At 41.0% G+C, this 14,483-nt stretch overlaps 1 protein-coding gene across 3 annotated transcripts in view; it reads left to right on the forward strand.

Annotated features, from left to right (window-relative positions):
* EXT2 (exostosin glycosyltransferase 2) overlaps positions 1–14,483 on the forward strand; it is a 59,820-nt gene that overhangs the window by 25,831 nt on the left and 19,506 nt on the right. For all 3 annotated transcript variants that reach the window (XM_073578567.1, XM_073578569.1, XM_073578568.1), the window contains exon 8: positions 4,959–5,090. In XM_073578567.1, coding sequence (XP_073434668.1) covers positions 4,959–5,090 — 132 coding nt within the window. The remainder of the gene's footprint in view (positions 1–4,958; positions 5,091–14,483) is intronic.

Consider the following 14,483-nt stretch of genomic DNA (forward strand, 5'->3'; position numbering starts at 1 on the left):
ATCACAGTTCGGCACTGATCATTGGTGAGATGTTCTTTTAATATCAGTGGATTCAACAGACACCAAAAAAATAAAGTTTTATTACTTAAAGTGAACTTAAGGCTATGTTCACACTAGGCATTTTGCATCATTTTTTATGTTTCTTTATGCAAATTTTCAGCTGTGTTTTACTTACCAGCAAAGTCTGAGGTTTCAGCAATCTTATGCACACTCGCATGTCTTTTTGCACAATGGAGCACGTCACTTCTTTCAGCATTTTTTCACCCATTGCAATGAACGGGTGGTGAAAACAACACACCAAAAACAGTATCAGCTTTTGCTCCGTTTTTTTTTTTTTGTGCCAAATCCTGATTCTATAGAATAGGACTTTTTTTTTTTTTTTTTTCAACACTTAGCTTTATCAGCATGCAAAAAAAACGCACAAATCGCAGCCAGGAAAACACACTTTTTCTTCAGCAGCTTCTTTCCTGCCAAAAAAATCAGATCTTGCTGCAGAAAAAAAACACCTAGTGTGAACTTACCCTTAAACTTTTTTTTTTTTTATATGCCATGCAATAATGCAGAGTGTGTGATAAGGTGCCAATCGGATACAATTACCCCAATATTGAACCATCTTGTGGCCCCCATGTTCCTGTATGCGCTCCTGATGACGTCTGATGACTTGCTATATAATGGACACTTTTTCCAAGCTGTGTCTAAAGAAAGAGCTGATACATTGCACATGAGCCAATAGGCTCCTCACCTTTTTGCACCTAAACCGGCTGAAGCGCTGCCTTCCTTTTATTTATTTTTTTAATCTATGCCCTTATACTTTCTGAAAAAGAAAAACTTTTTATTGCTTTTTTTTTTTTTTTGTAGCGCTTAGTTTTGCAAGTGAAACGTGGAACCCACCCTCCGACTAGGCTGTCTCTCCCCTTCACATGCAATTTCCACGGGGCCACTGGTAAACCCTGGAGGCTGTAAATTAAAACCACTTTATTTGATAGTCATCCCGTCAGGGGCCCCCCTCTCTCCTTGAATCTTTGTAACTCAAGAGGCTTACAGCATGAGGTCAGCATCCCTGAAGGTAGAAAGCTTGGCAAACCGGGATTTCACCGGCGGAATTCTGGGAAAGGACGGATGATTTTTTAATTTTTTTTTTACTTTTGGAACTCTGGTTACAATGTAACGTTCAAACACTCTGATCCTAAAGAAAAACATGATTTAGTTTCTTTTCTGCGGTTACAGCGGTTAGATAGGAACGACTTCAGCACATGATGTCATGTACAGTCTCCGAGTGTGTCAGTCTCCCTGGCCCCGCGACCTCCACTGACACATCCACAACGTGATGATCGCCCAGTGCGCAACAATCTAACCGATGGGAAAATAAACACAGGACATATACATTTCATCTCTTCTGTATAGGACCTCATCATAGTTTAATGTCACTGCCCCAGGTTTAAAGCGAAATAACATCTTATAAGAGGTACAATAATATACTATAATACTGCACAAGAATATCACTACTATAATACTGCCTCCTATATACAAGAATATAACTACTATAATACTGCCGCTATGTACAAGAATATAACTACTATAATACTGCTCCTATGTACAAAAATATCACTACTATAATACTGCCTCCTATATACAAGAATATAACTACTATAATACTGCCGCTATGTACAAGAATATACTATAATACTGCCCCCTATGTACAAGAATATCACTACTATAATACTGCCTCCTATATACAAGAATATAACTACTATAATACTGCCGCTATGTACAAGAATATAGCTACTATAATATTGCCCCCTATGTACAAGAATATAACTACTATAATACTGCTCCTATGTAAAAGAATATAACTACTATAATACTGCCTCCTATGTACAAGAATGTAACTACTATAATACTGCCCCTATGTACAAGAATATAACTACTATAATACTGCCCCCTATGTACAAGAATATAACTACTATAATACTGCCCCCTATGTACAAGAATATAACTACTATAATACTGCCCCCTATGTACAAGAATATAACTACTATAATACTGCCCCCTATGTACAAGAATATAACTACTATAATACTGCCCCCTATGTACAAGAATATAACTACTATAATACTGCCCCCTATGTACAAGAATATAACTACTATAATACTGCTCCTATGTACAAGGATATAACTATAATACTGCCCCCTATATACAAGAATATAACTACTATAATACTGCCCCTATGTGCAAGAATATAACTACTATAATATTGCCCCCTATGTGCAAGAATATAACTACTATAATATTGCCCCCTATGTACAAGAATATAACTACTATAATACTGCCCCCTATGTACAAGAATATAACTACTATAATACTGCTCCTATGTACAAGAATATAACTACTCTAATACTGCCCCTATGTATAAGAATATAACTACTATAATACTGCCCCTATGTACAAGAATATAACTACTATAATACAGCTCCCTATGTACAAGAATATAACTACTATAATACTGCTCCTATGTACAAGAATATAACTACTATAATACTGCTCCTATGTACAAGAATATAACTACTATAATACTGCCTCCTACAGTGCCTACAAGTAGTATTCAACCCCCTGCAGATTTAGCAGGTTTACACATTCGGAATTAACTTGGCATTGTGACATTTGGACTGTAGATCAGCCTGGAAGTGTGAAATGCACTGCAGCAAAAAAGAATGTTATTTCTTTGTTTAATTTTTTTTTAAATTGTGAAAAGTTTATTCAGAGGGTCATTTATTATTCAACCCCTCAAACCACCAGAATTCTGTTTGGTTCCCCTAAAGTATTAAGAAGTATTTCAGGCACAAAGAACAATGAGCTTCACATGTTTGGATTAATTATCTCTTTTTCCAGCCTTTTCTGACTATTTCAGACCCTCCCCAAACTTGTGAACAGCACTCATACATGGTCAACATGGGAAAGACAAAGGAGCATTCCAAGGCCATCAGAGACAAGATCGTGGAGGGTCACAAGGCTGGCAAGGGGTACAAAACCCTTTCCAAGGAGTTGGGCCTACCTGTCTCCACTGTTGGGAGCATCATCCGGAAGTGGAAGGCTTATGGAACTACTGTTAGCCTTCCACGGCCTGGACAGCCTTTGAAAGTTTCCTCCCGTGCCGAGGCCAGGCTTGTCCGAAGAGTCAAGGCTAACCCAAGGACAACAAGGAAGGAGCTCCGGGAAGATCTCATGGCAGTGGGGACATTGGTTTCAGTCAATACCATAAGTAACGTACTCCACCGCAATGGTCTCCGTTCCAGACGAGCCCGTAAGGTACCTTTACTTTCAAAGCGTCATGTCAAGGCTCGTCTACAGTTTGCTCATGATCACTTGGAGGACTCTGAGACAGACTGGTTCAAGGTTCTCTGGTCTGATGAGACCAAGATCTAGATCTTTCGTGCCAACCACACACGTGACGTTTGGAGACTGGATGGCACTGCATACGACCCCAAGAATACCATCCCTACAGTCAAGCATGGTGGTGGCAGCATCATGCTGTGGGGCTGTTTCTCAGCCAAGGGGCCTGGCCATCTGGTCCGCATCCATGGGAAGATGGATAGCACGGCCTACCTGGAGATTTTGGCCAAGAACCTCCGCTCACCATCAAGGATCTTAAGATGGGTCGTCATTTCATCTTCCAACAAGACAACGACCCAAAGCACACAGCCAAGAAAACCAAGGCCTGGTTCAAGAGGCAAAAAATCAAGGTGTTGGAGTGGCCTAGTCAGTCTCCTGACCTTAACCCAATTGAAAACTTGTGGAAGGAGCTCAAGATTAAAGTCCACATGAGACACCCAAAGAACCAAGCTAACTTGGAGAAGATCTGCATGGAGGAGTGGGCCAAGATAATTCCAGAGACCTGTGCCGGCCTGATCAGGTCTTATAAAAGACGATTATTAGCTGTAATTGCAAACAAGGGTTATTCCACAAAATATTAAACCTAGGGGTTGAATAATAATTGACCCACACTTGTATGTTTAAAATTTATTAAAATTTAACTGAGCAACATAACTTTTTGGTTTGTAAGATTTATGCATCTGTTAATAAATCCTGCTCTTGTGTGAAGTTTGAAGGCTCTAACTTATTTGCATCTTATCAAACCTGCTAAATCTGCAGGGGGTTGAATACTACTTGTAGGCACTGTATGTACAAGAATATAACTACTATAACACTGCCCCTTTATACAAGAATATTACTACTACAATACTCCCCCCTATGTACAAGAATATAACTACTATAATACTGCTCCTATGTACACGAATATAACTACTATAATACTGTCCCCTATGTACAAGAATATAACTACTATAATACTTCCCCTATGTACAAGAATATAACTACTATAATACTGCCTCCTACAGTATTATAGGAGTACATAGGAGCAGTATTATAGTAGTTATATTCTTGTACATAAGGGGCAGTATTATAGTAGTTATATTCTTGTACATAAGGGGCAGTATTATAGTAGTTATATTCTTGTACATAGGAGGCAGTATTTTAGTAGTTATATCCTTGTATATAATACTGCCCCCTATGTACAAGAATATAACTACTATAATACTGCCCCCTATGTACAAGAATATAACTACTATAATACTGCCCCCTATGTACAAGAATATAACTACTATAATACTGCCCCCTATGTACAAGAATATAACTACTATAATACTGGCCCCTATGTACGAGAATATAACTACTATAATACTGCCCCTATGTACAAGAATATAACTACTATAATACTGCCCCCTATGTACAAGAATATAACTACTATAATACTGCCCCCTATGTACAAGAATATAACTACTATAATACTGCCTCCTATGTACAAGAATATAACTACTATAATACTGCCCCCTATATACAAGAATATAACTACTATAATACTGCCTCCTGTAAAATAACTTTCTTTTTCATCTTACTTCCAGGCTCGTTGGTTCTGGGAAGCCTATTTTAAATCTATGAAATCTATTGCTTTGACGACGCTACAGATCATCAATGACAGGATCTACCCATATGCAGCGCGGTCTTATGAGGAGTGGAATGATCCTCCATCTGTGGTAAGATTCCTGACTCTTTAAATGTTTCAGATCGCCATCTGTTTCCGTTATTAACAATGTGTGAAATAAGGTAATATCACAAAGTGTGATAATTTTGTGTTCTTTATGCAATGTTTACACTGTTTGCAGCATTATAGAGGCTATCCTCTATATCGACAGCCTCCCTTTACAATAAGTTATCAATGTCAGATAGATGTGGGTGTGAAATCCGGCAAGAGACGGGGCCACCGCCAGCACCTATGATTTGCGGAGCTCTGTCATCAGTATAGGGGCTGCAGCGGGGTACTACAGATTTGTCTTTATTCATTCGAATAGTTGCCACCAACATAAAACTAAAGGACAACCCATTTAGCCTGAGTGCTTACATACATCTTTTACACTTTAGTTATTTTGCAGGAAAAAAAATAGCACTACAGTCAGTTGTGCAGTCCTTCCTAAAGCCAGCCTAGATAGGTGAATAAAACTCCACTTTCTCCACCTCATTGGGGAACACAGGCCCATGGGTGTATGCTAATACATCACATTACTTATCCTGTATTGATCCTTACATCCTGTATTATACCCCAGAGCTGCACTCACTATTCTGCCGGTGCAGTCAATGTGTACATACATTACATTACTGATCCTGAGTTACATCCTGTATTATACTCCAGAGCTGCACTCACTATTCTGCTGGTGCAGTCACTGTGTACATACATTACTGATCCTGAATTACATCCTGTATTATACCCCAGAGCGGCACTCACTATTCTGCTGCTGCAGTCACTGTGTACATACATTACTGATGCTGAGTTACATCCTGTATTATACTCCAGAGCTGCACTCACTATTCTGCTGGTGCTGTCACTGTGTACATACATTACTGATCCTGAATTACATCCTGTATTATACTCCTGAGCTGCACTCACTATTCTGCTAGTGCAGTCACTGTGTACATACATTACATTACTGATCCTGAGTTACATCCTGTATTATACTCCAGAGCTGCACTCACTATTCTGCTGGTGCAGTCACTGTGTACATACATTACTGATGCTGAGTTACATCCTGTATTATACCCCAGAGCTGCACTCACTATTCTGCTGGTGCAGTCACTGTGTACATACATTACTGATGCTGAGTTACATCCTGTATTATACTCCAGAGCTGTAATGACTATTGAACAGAACAGCTAGTAGTATTGGGAGTTCAGCTCTGAAGTATAATACACAGTAATTTTAGAGTAATATAACCTGTAGAGTGGTGTTTTGAGTAAACAGATGAGTAAATTTCCCATTCTATTGGCAGCATTTGGGTATATTATAGAGGAGATAAGCGGCCAATTTACTTTCCCCTTATAATTCCAATTAAAGGAGGTCGGTTCCCTGAGATGGGCGCAGCACAGCTTTGTGCATTAGTTTATATCTCGGTCTTTTCCTGCAGACCATTTAAGGCAGCTCTTTCTCCACCTCCTCAGTATTTTCCAGGTAATCTTATGCTCAGATGTAAAGGATCTGTCTGATAAGTTTCCCCTATGAATATACATACTTTCCTGGGAGACGGCATTAATGGAAATCCTCCGGAGAAGTTTGCTCAGGTTCTGACTCACATTTGGCAGAGGAATTACCCTGGCTCAGATCCGCACAGAGGACCGCAGCTAAAGTTCCTGTTTATAGTAATTTTCTAGCTAAGGAAAGGTTCGTTACGTAATGCTGTCCAGTGGCCTCCTGAGTCTCCCAGTAGCCAGGACCATCCTTAGGTGATGTTCACACTTCACAGAAAATCTGTGTCTTTGGTCACTAATCCTCAGATAGAATCTGTATGCGTTACTTGCAAATTTCACACCTCTGTCAGCGTTTCATTGTCTGCGAGAATAAAGTATCGGTCCTGTTGAAATCCTGGATGTGCCATCCTTCCTACTTTCACTTCTGCGGTCCCACACTGTAGATATTTGATCAGTTCCTCCTAAATCAGCAGATCAGTCCAATGTATATGGCCGCCTTATAGATCGGGTTCAAACGGGCGTATTTCATGGTCTGTACAAAGACTACATTGCCCGCACTGGGCCCGGCTCTCCCGCCGCCCGCACTGGGCCCGGCTCTCCCGCCGCCCGCACTGGGCCCGGCTCTCCCGCCGCCCGCACTGGGCCCGGCTCTCCCGCCGCCCGCACTGTGCCCGGCTCTCCCGCCGCCCGCACTGTGCCCGGCTCTCCCGCCGCCCGCACTGTGCCCGGCTCTCCCGCCGCCCGCACTGGGCCCGGCTCTCCCGCCGCCCGCACTGGGCCCGGCTCTCCCGCCGCCCGCACTGGGCCCGGCTCTCCCGCCGCCCGCACTGGGCCCGGCTCTCCCGCCGCCCGCACTGGGCCCGGCTCTCCCGCCGCCCGCACTGGGCCCGGCTCTCCCGCCGCCCGCACTGGGCCCGGCTCTCCCGCCGCCCGCACTGGGCCCGGCTCTCCCGCCGCCCGCACTGGGCCCGGCTCTCCCGCCGCCCGCACTGGGCCCGGCTCTCCCGCCGCCCGCACTGGGCCCGGCTCTCCCGCCGCCCGCACTGGGCCCGGCTCTCCCGCCGCCCGCACTGGGCCCGGCTCTCCCGCCGCCCGCACTGGGCCCGGCTCTCCCGCCGCCCGCACTGGGCCCGGCTCTCCCGCCGCCCGCACTGGGCCCGGCTCTCCCGCCGCCCGCACTGGGCCCGGCTCTCCCGCCGCCCGCACTGGGCCCGGCTCTCCCGCCGCCCGCACTGGGCCCGGCTCTCCCGCCGCCCGCACTGGGCCCGGCTCTCCCGCCCGCGGCTCTGGCCCCGGCTCTCCCGCCCGCGGCTCTGACCCCAGGTCTCCCGCCGCCCGCACTGGGCCCGGGTTCCGCTGGAGAGGGGCTACAAAGAGCCTCTATCACTCTGGAGGACCTGATATTACACTGACATTCCATTGTTGTGGATGGGCCCTGTGTAATGCTTTGTTTTCCCTACGGTGGCGCTATATGAAAGATGAACACTTAATGCCTGGTTATAACTGCAGAATACAGGTAACCTCTGGGGGTTCCTACTTGGGAAAATGTTATGGTCACCCAATTGTTATAAGACCCTTTTAACAATGGGGGATTTTCCGTCTCTTTCTCAGAGATCTGTTTTTTAGCTGCAAAGATAAAAATTCCTTTTTTTTGCCTTCACACAGCCGTACGGATACATGCTAAGTATCTAGCTTTCTGCATCCTTCAGTAGGGGGCACTATTGAGCAAACATTGCAAGTTATCAATAGGGTCCAGTCTTAAAGGAGCTGTTCGCCTTAAGAAAAGAAGTTGTACCCACCATCTCTACCCCCAGTTGTGACAGCATCGGCCGCTCTGGTAGTCTCCACAGAGAAATCAGATGACTGGAACAGGATGTCGTGTGATACACAAGCGGTAGTGCCCTAATCCAGTCACCGCTGCAGTCAGTCATAGCGGTCAGGTGACCAAAGAACGGGACGGCATCACTTACTGTGTTGGCGGAAACCACCGAGGGGCGAGGTCCATTATGTCACCTAACCGCTGAGGGCTTTTGATTAGCTGCAGCAGTGATCGTGTGATGTCAGCAAATATGCATCTGACCACCAACTAAACGCTGCAGCCAGTCGCAAAACTGGGCGGTCTGGTGATTTAAGGCATGAGACATCAGTGAGTGTACCTTCAGCCAGCCCCCTTAGACATCGGTCCGATCAGAAGGTTTACTTTTTGGCCGCCTGAGACGTATGGAGGTCGGTGTATCCATGGATTGTCCCATAGTAAGGATCCCCTTTTCTGATCCCATTATGTGGCGCTCATTTTCCCGCTCGTCCTGCCACGGTCTCCTCTGTATGATGACCCGACTCCCTCCGCGCCTCACACACCGGGTATGGACCGCTGCACTAATCATCTGATTCTTATTATCTGACCCACAAAGGAACTTCTCTCCGCGCTGCTGTGTCGGAGGAGTTATGTTCTGCCGGTCACACTGTTAGGAAGCCGCCATGCGCTGTTACTGTATCGGCCATGTGATGGATGCGTTACATCACATGATGATAACCTACAGATGTCCGCCATCCTTACTGTAAAATGGCAGCACCATCACAGCTTATGGTGTACATTCACATATCGTGCAAAGTCTCTTCACACACTATGGATTTTCCACAGACAAATCTGTCGTAAATTTGATAATGTACAGCAAAAATGCTTTTAAACTCTGCAACATGTCCATTATCCTGCATAGATCTGTAGCCACACTATGTAGATCAAGATTAATATATGCCAGAATCTTAACTGCTATAATACTGCCCCTATGTACAAGAATATAACTACTATACTACTGCCCCTATGTACAAGAATATAGCTACTATACTACTGCCCCCTATGTACAAGAATATAACTACTATAATACTGCTCCTATGTACAAGAATATAACTACTATAATACTGCCCCCTATGTACAAGAATATAACTACTATAATACTGCTCCTATGTACAATAATATAACTACTATAATACTGCCTCCTATGTACAAGAATATTACTACTATAATACTGCTCCTATGTACAAGAATATAACTACTATAATACTGCCTCCTATGTACAAGAATATTACTACTATAATACTGCTCCTATGTACAAGAATATAACTACTATAATACTGCCTCCTATGTACAAGAATATAACTACTATAATACTGCTCCTATGTACAATAATATAACTACTATAATACTGCCTCCTATGTACAAGAATATTACTACTATAATACTGCTCCTATGTACAAGAATATAACTACTATAATACTGCCCCCTATGTACAAGAATATAACTACTATAATACAGCCCCTATGTACAAGAATATAACTTCTATAATACTGCCCCCTATGTACAAGAATATAACTACTATAATACTGCCCCCTATGTACAAGAATATAACTACTATAATACTGCCCCTATGTACAAGAATATAACTACTATAATACAGCCCCTATGTACAAGAATGTAACTTCTATAATACTGCCCCCTATGTACAAGAATATAACTACTATAATACTGCCCCCTATGTACAAGAATATAACTACTATAATACTGCCTCCTATGTACAAGAATATAACTACTATAATACTGCCCCCTATGTACAGGAATATAACTACTATACTGCTGCCCCCTTTGTACAAGAATATAACTACTATAATACTGCCCCTATGTACAAGAATATAACTACTATAATACAGCCCCTATGTACAAGAATGTAACTTCTATAATACTGCCCCCTATGTACAAGAATATAACTACTATAATACTGCCCCTATGTACAAGAATATAACTACTATAATACTGCCCCCTATGTACAATAATATAACTACTATAATACTGCCCCTATGTACAAGAATATAACTACTATAATACTGCCCCTATGTACAAGAATATAACTACTCTAATACTGCCCCCTATGTACAAGAATATAACTACTATAATACTGCCCCCTATGTACAGGAATATAACTACTATAATACTGCCCCCTATGTACAAGAAAATAACTACTATACTACTGCCCCTATGTACAAGAATATAACTACTATAATACTGCTCCTATGTACAAGAATATAACTACTATACTGCTGCCCCCTTTGTACAAGAATATAACTACTATAATACTGCCCCTATGTACAAGAATATAACTACTATAATACAGCCCCTATGTACAAGAATGTAACTTCTATAATACTGCCCCCTATGTACAAGAATATAACTACTATAATACTGCCCCTATGTACAAGAATATAACTACTATAATACTGCCCCCTATGTACAATAATATAACTACTATAATACTGCCCCTATGTACAAGAATATAACTACTATAATACTGCCCCTATGTACAAGAATATAACTACTCTAATACTGCCCCCTATGTACAAGAATATAACTACTATAATACTGCCCCCTATGTACAGGAATATAACTACTATAATACTGCCCCCTATGTACAAGAAAATAACTACTATACTACTGCCCCTATGTACAAGAATATAACTACTATAATACTGCTCCTATGTACAAGAATATAGCTACTATAATACTGTCCCCTATGTACAGTTGTGGCCAAAAGTATTGACACCCCTGCAATTCTGTCAGATAATACTCAGTTTCTTCCTGAAAATGATTGCAAACACAAATTCTTTGGTATTATTATCTTCATTTAATTTGTCTTAAATGAAAAAAACACAAAAGAGAATGAAGCAAAAAGCAAAACATTGATCATTTCACACAAAACTCCAAAAATGGGCCAGACAAAAGTATTTGCACCCTCAGCCTAATACTTGGTTGCACAACCTTTTAGCCAAAATAACTGCGACCAACCGCTTCCGGTAACCATCAATGAGTTTCTTACAATTCTCTGCTGGAATTTTAGACCATTCTTCTTTGGCAAACTGCTCCATGTCCCTGATATTTGAAGGGTGCCTTCTCCAAACTGCCATTTTTAGATTTCTCCACAGGTGTTCAATGGGATTCAGGTCTGGACTCATTGCTGGCCACCTTAGAAGTCTCCAGTGCTTTCTCACAAACCATTTTCTAGTGCTTTTTGAAGTGTGTTTTGGGTCATTGTCCTGCTGAGGGAGACCCAGATTTCTCACACTGGGCCCTACATTATGCTGCAAAATTTGTTGGTAGTCTTCAGACTTCATAATGCCATGCACACGGTCAAGCAGTCCAGTGCCAGAGGCAGCAAAGCAACCCCAAAGCATCATGGAACCTCCGCCATGTTTGACTGTAGGGACCGTGTTCTTGAATGCCTCTTTTTTTCCTCCTGTAAACTCTATGTTGATGCCTTTGCCCAAAAAGCTCTACTTTTGTCTCATCTGACCAGAGAACATTCTTCCAAAACGTTTTATGCTTTTTCAGGTAAGTTTTGGCAAACTCCAGCCTTGCTTTTTTATGTCTCGGGGTAAGAAGTGGGGTCTTCCTGGGTCTCCTACCATACAGTCCCTTTTCATTCAGACGCCGACGGATAGTACGGGTTGACAGTGTTGTACCCTCGGACTGCAGGGCAGCTTGAACTTGTTTGGATGTTAGTCGAGGTTCTTTATCCAACATCCGCACAATCTTGCGTTGAAATCTCTTGTCAATTTTTCTTTTCCGTCCACATCTAGGGAGGTTAGCCACAGTGCCATGGGCTTTAAACTTCTTCATGACACCGCACGGTAGACACAAGAACATTCTGGTCTTTGGAGATGGACTTGTAGCCTTGAGATTGCTCATGCTTCCTCACAATTTGGTTTCTCAAGTCCTCAGACAGTTCTTTGGTCTTCTTTCTTTTCTCCATGCTCAATGTGGTACACACAAGGACACAGGACAGAGGTGGAGTCAACTTTAATCCATGTCAACTGGCTGCAAGTGTGATTTAATTATTGCCAACACCTGTTAGGTGCCACAGGTAAGTTACAGGTGCTGTTAATTACACAAATTAGAGAAGCATCACATGATTTTTCGAACAGTGCCAATACTTTTGTCCACCCTCTTTTTTATGTTTGGTGTGGAATTATATCCAATTTGGCTTTAGGACAATTCTTTGTGTTTTTTCAAAGAATTTGTGTTTGCAATCATTTTCAGGAAGAAACTGAGTATTATCTGAACGAATTGCAGGGGTGTCAATACTTTTGGCCACAACTGTACAAGAATATAACTACTATAATACTGCCTCCTATGTGCAAGAATATAACTACTATAATACTGCTCCTATGTACAAGAATATATCTGCTTTAATAATGCCCCTTGTACAAGAATATAACTACTATAATACTGCCACTATAAACAAGAATATAACTATTATAATACTACTCCTATATACAAGAATATAACTACGATAATACTGCTCCTATGTACAAGAATATAACTACTATAATACTGTCCCCTATGTACAAGAATATAACTACTATAATACTGCTCCTATGTACAAGAATATAACTACTATAATGCTGCTCCTATATTAAATAATATAACTACTATAATACTGCTCCTATGTACAAGAATATAACTAATATAATACTGCCCATATGTACAAGAATAGAACTACTATAATACTACCCCTATGTACAAGAATATAACTAATGTAATACTGCCTCCTATATACAAGAATATAACTACTATAATTCTGCCCCTATGTACAAGAATATAACTAATGTAATACTGCCTCCTATATACAAGAATATAACTACTATAATACTGCCTCTATGTACAAGAATATAACTACTATAATACTGCTCCTATATACAAGAATATAACTGCTATAATACTGCCCCTATGTACAAGAATATAACTACTATAATACTGGCCCCCATGTACAAGAATATAACTACTATAATGCTGCTCAAATATTAAGGAATATAACTACTATAATACTGCCTCTATGTACAAGAATATAACTACTATAATACTGCCCCTATGTACAAGAATATAACTAATGTAATACTGCCTCCTATATACAAGAATATAACTACTATAATACTGGCCCTATGTACAAGAATATAACTAATGTAATACTGCCTCCTATATACAAGAATATAACTACTATAATATTGCCTCCTATGTACAAGAAAATAACTACTATAATACTGCCCCTATGTACAAGAATATAACTACTATAATACTGCCCCCCATGTACAAGAATATAACTACTATAATACTGCCCCTATGTACAAGAATATAACTAATGTAATACTGCCTCCTATATACAAGAATATAACTACTATAATACTGCCCCCTATGTACAAGAATATAACTACTATAATACTGCTCCTATGTATAAGAATATAACTACTATAATACTGCCCCCTATGCACAAGAATATAACTACTATAATACTGCCCCCTATGCACAAGAATATAACTACTATAATACTGCCCCCTATGCACAAGAATATAACTACTATAATACTGGCCCCCATGTACAAGAATATAACTACTATAATACTGCCCCTATGTACAAGAATATAACTAATGTAATACTGCCTCCTATATACAAGAATATAACTACTATAATACTGCCCCTATGTACAAGAATATAACTAATGTAATACTGCCTCCTATATACAAGAATATAACTACTATAATACTGCCCCCTATGTACAAGAATATAACTACTATAATACTGCTCCTATGTATAAGAATATAACTACTATAATACTGCCCCCTATGCACAAGAATATAACTACTATAATACTGCCCCCCATGTACAAGAATATAACTACTGTAATACTGCCCCTATGTACAAGAATATAACTAATGTAATACTGCCTCCTATATACAAGAATATAACTACTATAATACTGCCCCTATGTACAAGAATATAACTAATGTAATACTGCCTCCTATATACAAGAATATAACTACTATAATACTGCCCCCCATGTACAAGAATATAACTACTATAATACTGC

Source organism: Dendrobates tinctorius, unplaced genomic scaffold, assembly GCF_039654945.1.
Source record: "Dendrobates tinctorius isolate UK_male_01 unplaced genomic scaffold, ASM3965494v1 ptg000059l, whole genome shotgun sequence".
Classification (NCBI taxonomy): domain Eukaryota; kingdom Metazoa; phylum Chordata; class Amphibia; order Anura; family Dendrobatidae; genus Dendrobates; species Dendrobates tinctorius.